The sequence below is a fragment of the Trachurus japonicus genome, chromosome 17, assembly GCF_045865225.1.
Source record: "Trachurus japonicus isolate A0001 chromosome 17, Traja_1.0".
NCBI classification, from domain to species: Eukaryota; Metazoa; Chordata; class Actinopteri; order Carangiformes; family Carangidae; genus Trachurus; species Trachurus japonicus.
In genome coordinates, this window is record NC_140923.1 from 4351524 (window position 1) to 4357692 (window position 6169).

The following is a 6169-nucleotide window of genomic DNA, read 5'->3' on the forward strand; positions in this document are numbered from 1 at the left end:
GCAAGCTGTTTTTAGAACGGCGGAGCAGAGCCGTGAGCTGCTCAGAGCTACGCTACGGAGGCTCATTATGGGATTTCTTGGTTTCCCTCATCAAACTCATCAAATACACAATCCAACAACTCCACAACGCTCTGGTGGACAAGTTGTGACCTGCACATTCACCACGCTATGAGATAATAACACAACGTTACCAGACAGAGTTGTTGTAGAGGGAAATTCATGCAAAACCGCTGATGTACGTTGCCTTCAGGGACAGTTTTTCATCATCAGTCTCTGTATTTCCCTCTAAAACAACTCTGTGTGGTAACGTTGTGTTATTATCTCATAGCGTGGTGAATGTGCAGCTCACAACTTGTCCACCAGAGCGTTGTGGAGTTGTTGGATTGTGTATTTGATGAGTTTGATGAGGGAAACCAAAAAAAATCCCATAATGAGCCTCCGTAGCGTAGCTCTGAGCAGCTCACGGCTCTGCTCCACCGTTCTAAAAATAGCTTGCACCGACAATTAAAGGTAACGAACCTACTGCTATGACTATAGGGATTATGGCAATGGGCCAATTTGACAAAATGTTGAACTATCCCTTTAAAGCTCAGTGTTTTCTTCTTCTGAGTTTAAGGCTGTTTGTAGAGTTCCTCCTCCTCCGTCATGTGATTGGCTGCTGTCAGTCAGTGATGTCACAGTCAGCTGCTGCAGATGTTTGTGTCCAAACAGGAAGCAGCGTTAAACACAGCGCTGCTCTGTTCTCCAAACATCTGCAGCTGATGTTGATGTTGATGTTTGTGTGGGAACAGGAAACACTTTGACCTTCGTGCGGTCGGGACAGTTTCCTCGGTCCAGAGAGACAGGACGTCTTCTCTCCGCTGAGGTTAAAGGTCAAACCCACAGAGTTACAGTAAACATCTGTCACAGCTGCTCTGCTCTGCTGGGAAGACGTTTACAGGAACTTCTACAGGGCCAAAATGAGTTCCTCTAACCCTGTATTTGACATCACAATGCTATGAACTCTGGGTAATTTCCTCATGGAGATGGGGGGATGAGGGGTAGGATAGGTGTCCATGGCGACCAGGCCCAGGGCGGCGGCCGGTGACATCATCACGCTCCGTCAGCTCCTTTAGTTCTGCTTCGGTCCAGAAGAGGAAATGATGTGCATCTCAAATCCCTGATTCTGTTGTAAAATGTATGAGAGCGAGGAACCTGAACACAACACAACACGGCCGGGGTCGACTGCACACACACACACACACACACACACATTCTTTTTTCTTTTTTTCTTTATTTGTTTATTTGGGTGGGACAGTGCACATCACTGAACATATAAAAACATGTAAATGCGCCGGATTATAGCAGAAATGCTCATTTCCATCCGGAGTCCCAAAACATAAAAACAGTACAGTGACAGAAAAACATACTGTAGTATTATAAACGACATAGCAATGCAGACAACAAGGACATAACAAAACAACTATAATGAGATAAAACTTTGACATTTTTACAACACTTCCATGGGTAGTGGGAGCTGAAGAGTTTCTGAGAGGTAAAGTGCTGGGCCAAAGTGACAAGTGGTAGAGTGCAGGAGTGCATGGGTACCAAGTTGTATTGCACGGTGCCCTAAAGTGCACATCAGATTAAAGCGCCAGGTGTATTGCATCAGATAGCGCATCAGATTTGCACTTGTTGCGCTTAACGTTCAGGGGGAAAAACAAAGACGACGCGCTTGCCCGCTCATTTTTGAACCGGTATTTCTCAATCCGCTCTCTTTCCACGTCGTAAATTCATGCAAAACTGCTGATGTGCGTTGCCTTCAGTGACAGTTTTTCATCAAGCAGTCTCTGTATTTCCCTCTAAAACAACTCTGTCTGGTAACGTTGTGTTATTATCTCATAGCGTGGTGAATGTGCAGGTCACAACTTGTCCACCAGAGCGTTGTGGAGTTGTTGGATTGTGTATTTGATGAGTTTGATGAGGGAAACCAAGAAATCCCATAATGAGCCTCGGTAGCGTAGCTCTGAGCAGCTCACGGCTCTGCTCCGCCGTTCTAAAAACAGCTTGCACCGACAATTAAAGGTAACGAACCTACTGCTATGACTATAGGGATTATGGCAATGGGCCAATTTGCCAAAATGTCGAACTATCCCTTTAAATTAAACTTTGGCATTTGAGGTCGAGTCATTCAACTCAGCCGGTGTCACACAATAACACTTCCCTGTCAGTAACCAATCAACAGTTCCTTCTGTTACAGTCACCAGACTTCACCAGAGTTACGGCTCATTCACAAAAACCTTTCAATGGAAACAGCTGCAAATAGGAACTATTGTACTTTTTTCTAAATTTTAGAAATATCCCTTTTATTTTGGGAAAACCTGCGATGGAAACCAGCAACCGATGTTCACTGTTGTGGCTCCATCTGGCACATTCACACATAATTAGTGGTGGGCATTGCCAAGGACCTCACGATACGATATGCATCACGATACTTGAGTCACGATACGATACGATACGATATGATATTGCGATATCCAAATTTTGCGATATATTGCGATATTCTACATAGTTTACTGAAAAATGTAAAAGGCATTATGCATCTTAAAATCCAAGTTGTATGTACATCAGATGACAGTGATAATTCATGGGACAAACTGAGTCAAAACAATGTAATTCAAATTATCCATGCCATTTTATTGTAACTATACAAGCGCAAGTTACAACAACATATCTGCATGAACAACACACTGTCTGTCGCGGAGCAGAGGTGCGGACGTTGTACTGGATTTATGTCTGAAACATGATTTATTATTTGAAAAAAAAACGATATATCGATATTTAAATTTTGAATATCGTATCGCGATACAAAATATCGCGATATATTGCCGTATCGATATTTTTGCCCATCCCTACACATACAGTAATTGCGCAATATAGCGTCTTCTGTAAAGGAGCTCAGTGGTTGGTTGGACGTTGGTTCCTCGAGACGGACTTTATGAAATGTAATTTACCCAGAATGCATTGCACCACAGTCTGTTGTTCAGCTGGATTCCTTCAGATGTTGTTTTACAGGAGGCTGCTCTTTAAAACATGAAGGAAGGGTTTTATTTGTCTTTGAGTTCCTCCTCCTCCTCCCTTCTTCAATCTGAAGCTTCACAGCCTCTAAACTCGAGGTTCACACACACACACACGCACACACACGCACACACACACACACACACACACACACACACACACACACACACACACACACACACACACACAACCTGCATCCATCCACGGCTTCAGGGTTTCTGTGGTCGGTTGTTACTGCGGCCATTTTTAGGAGGAGGAGGAGGAGGAAACAGTAATTACAGGCCATTACGGCTCTTCTAAGTCCACTCAGCTGTGGTCTGTCACACACACACACACACACACACACACACACACACACACACACACACACACACACACACACAGGCAGGAATCTGTGGCTTTTATCTCAGAGTGAATGTGGATAATTTAAGTTTCCTGCACATTTCTGAGTCGTGCAGACGTGTTATTATCAGACTGTGTGTGTCTGTGTGTGTGCGTGTGTGTGTGTGCGTGTGTGTGTGTGTCAGTGATATAAAGGTCCTGTGTGTGTGTGTGTGCGTGTATGTGTGTGTGTGTGTGTGTGTTCGTCCTCTAATCTTCTCCCAGATAAGAAAACGTCCTCGTAGCTCTAAGTGAATGAAAGTCCCATTCAGATGTGTTGTATTAACTGACCGGAGCAGAGCTGGCTCCTGATTGGCCGAAGCACCTGTCAATCACTCACTCACTCCTCCGTCTGACCCCGCCCCCTCCCCCTCTCTCTCTGCTGCAGACCTGTCGGAGAAGAAGAGCGACCTGCGTGTCTGTGACGACTCCACCTGTCGCTACGGCGGCGTCTGCAGAGACGACGGAGCTACGCTCAAATGTGTCTGTCAGTTCCAGGTGAGATGCTCTCTTTCTTTCTTTCTTTCTTTCTTTCTTTCTTTCTTTCTTTAGTTCTTTCTTTCTTTCTTTCTTTAGTTCTTTCTTTCTTTCTTTAGTTCTTTCTCTGTTTCTTTCTTTCTTTCTTCTTTTCTTTCTTTCTTTCTTTCTTTCTTTTGTTCTTTCTTCATGTGTTTGTTTTTTGTTTCTTCCTTCCTTCCTTCCCTTCTTTCTTTTTCGTTCTTTCTTTCATTCATTTGTTCTTTGTTTCATCCTTTCTTTCTTCTTTTGTCTGTTTCTGTCTTTCTTTACTTTTTCTTTCTTTCTTTCTTTCTTAATGTTCCTCCTCCTCTTCTTCCTCCTCCTTCTCCTCTTCCTCCTCCTCCTCCTCCTCTCCTCCTCCTCTCCTCCTCCACCTCCTCTTCCTCCTCCTCTCCCTCCTCTTCCTCTTTCTCCTCCTCTTCCTCATTCTCCTCCTCTTCCTCTCCCTCCTCCTCTTCCTCCCCCTCCTCCTCTTCCTCCTCCTCCTCTCCCTCCTCCTCTTCCTCCTCCTCCTCCTCTTCCTCCTCCTCCTCATCACTTCTTCTTTCTTTCTTTCTTTCTTTTTTCATTCTTTCTTCTTTTGTTTGTTTCTTTACTTTTTCCTTCTTTCTTTCAGTCCTTCTTGCTTTCTTTCTTTTTCCTTCTTTCTTTCAGTCCTTCTTGCTTTCTTTCTTTTTCCTTCTTTCTTTCCCTTTTTTTGCTTTAGTTCTTTCTTCATTTGTTTGTTCTTTGTTTCATCCTTTCTTTCTTCTTTTGTTTGTTTCTTTACTTTTTCCTTCATTCTTTCAATCCTTCTTGCTTTCTTTCTTTCTTACTTTCTTTCTTTTTCCTTCTTTCTTTCCCTTTTTTTGCTTTAGTTCTTTCTTCTTTTGTTTGTTTGTTTGTTTCTTTACTTTTTCATTCTTTCTTTCTTTCTTTCTTTCTTTCTTTCTTTCTTTCTGTCTTTTCCTTTGTGAGTTACTAAATGAAGGCGGAGTCAGAGGCAGGTGTTTGCCCAACATCTGGACTTTCAGGTCAACCCCTGAGGTTGAACTGATAAACTTCATATTTACCCTCAGTCTTGTTTTCTTCGTCGTCCTCCTCCTCCTCTTCATTTTTTCAAAGAAAGATGGAGGGAGGGAGGAACAGATTGGGTCAAGGAAGGAAGGAGGAATGGAAAGAAGTGAGGGAGGAAGGAAGGAAGGAAGGAAGGAAGGGAAAAAGGATTGTGGAAAGAAAGAAGGGAAACGTGAAGGAAAGAAAGAAAGATGGAGGGAGGAACAGATTGGGTCAAGGAAGGAAGGACATATGAAAAGAAGTGAGGGAGGAAGGAAGGAAGGAAGGAAGGAAGGAAGGAAGGAAGGAAGGAAGGAAGGAAGGAAGGAAGGGAAAAAGGATTGTGGAAAGAAAGAAGGGAAAAGTGAAGGAAAGAAAGAGAGATGGAAGGAGGGACAGATTGGGTGATGAGAGTCGTCTCCATGGTGACGTGGACCGGTCACCGGCTCTGCCACGGTGCCGCTGAGCAACACAGCTGCTGCAGCACCACGGAGCTGCAAAGACGGACGGACCTCGAACGCCTCGCTCTGCTCTGCAGCGCCTGATGAGTCTGTTTGTTCTCAGACTGGAAGGCGGCCATATTTCTCTCTAATGAGGCTGTAATTACAACAGGAAGGCAGCAGGTGTGTGCGTGTGTGTGTGTGTGTGTGTGTGTGTGTGTGTGTGTGTGTGTGTGTGTGTGTGTGTGTGTGTGTGTGTGTGTGTGTGTGTGTCCTCTGCTCGGCTTCCTGGGAATTTAGTGAATTTTTCTTTTCTTAATAACTCACATTCAGACGTTTTATGAACTGAACTGAGCAGTTTAAAAACTAGAAATTCAAGAAAACTGACTCAGGAGCAGAACGTTATAAAAGAAAAAAGAAACAGTTCACACAATTTACAGCTGTTCCCTGAACATCTCACATTTACTCAGTTGATGCCACATTAAATTTGCAGATTTAAATTATAATTAATAGCTGTCACTTTAAACATCTCACCTCCATACTTTGTGTTGACAGTACAAATTACAGCTGTCACCTGAACACCTCACATGCAGGCTTTCAGTCAATGCTACAATTTACCGATGTCCCCTAAACATCTCAACAACACACTGTGGAGACATGCTAACCTTTTTTACTTAAGACATTTTCCCCCCTATATGTGTCAAATGCAATTCTTTGGAGCTGGAATTTACAGATGT

The 6169-nt window shown here is 43.5% G+C and overlaps 1 protein-coding gene across 1 annotated transcript in view; it reads left to right on the forward strand.

Annotated features, from left to right (window-relative positions):
• The window catches only part of tmeff1a (transmembrane protein with EGF-like and two follistatin-like domains 1a), a 103387-nt gene that overhangs the window by 43325 nt on the left and 53893 nt on the right, over positions 1-6169 (forward strand). Inside the window, exon 2 of the mRNA XM_085805348.1 lies at positions 3827-3936. Within this exon, the coding sequence (XP_085661474.1) occupies positions 3827-3936 (110 nt within the window). The remainder of the gene's footprint in view (positions 1-3826; positions 3937-6169) is intronic.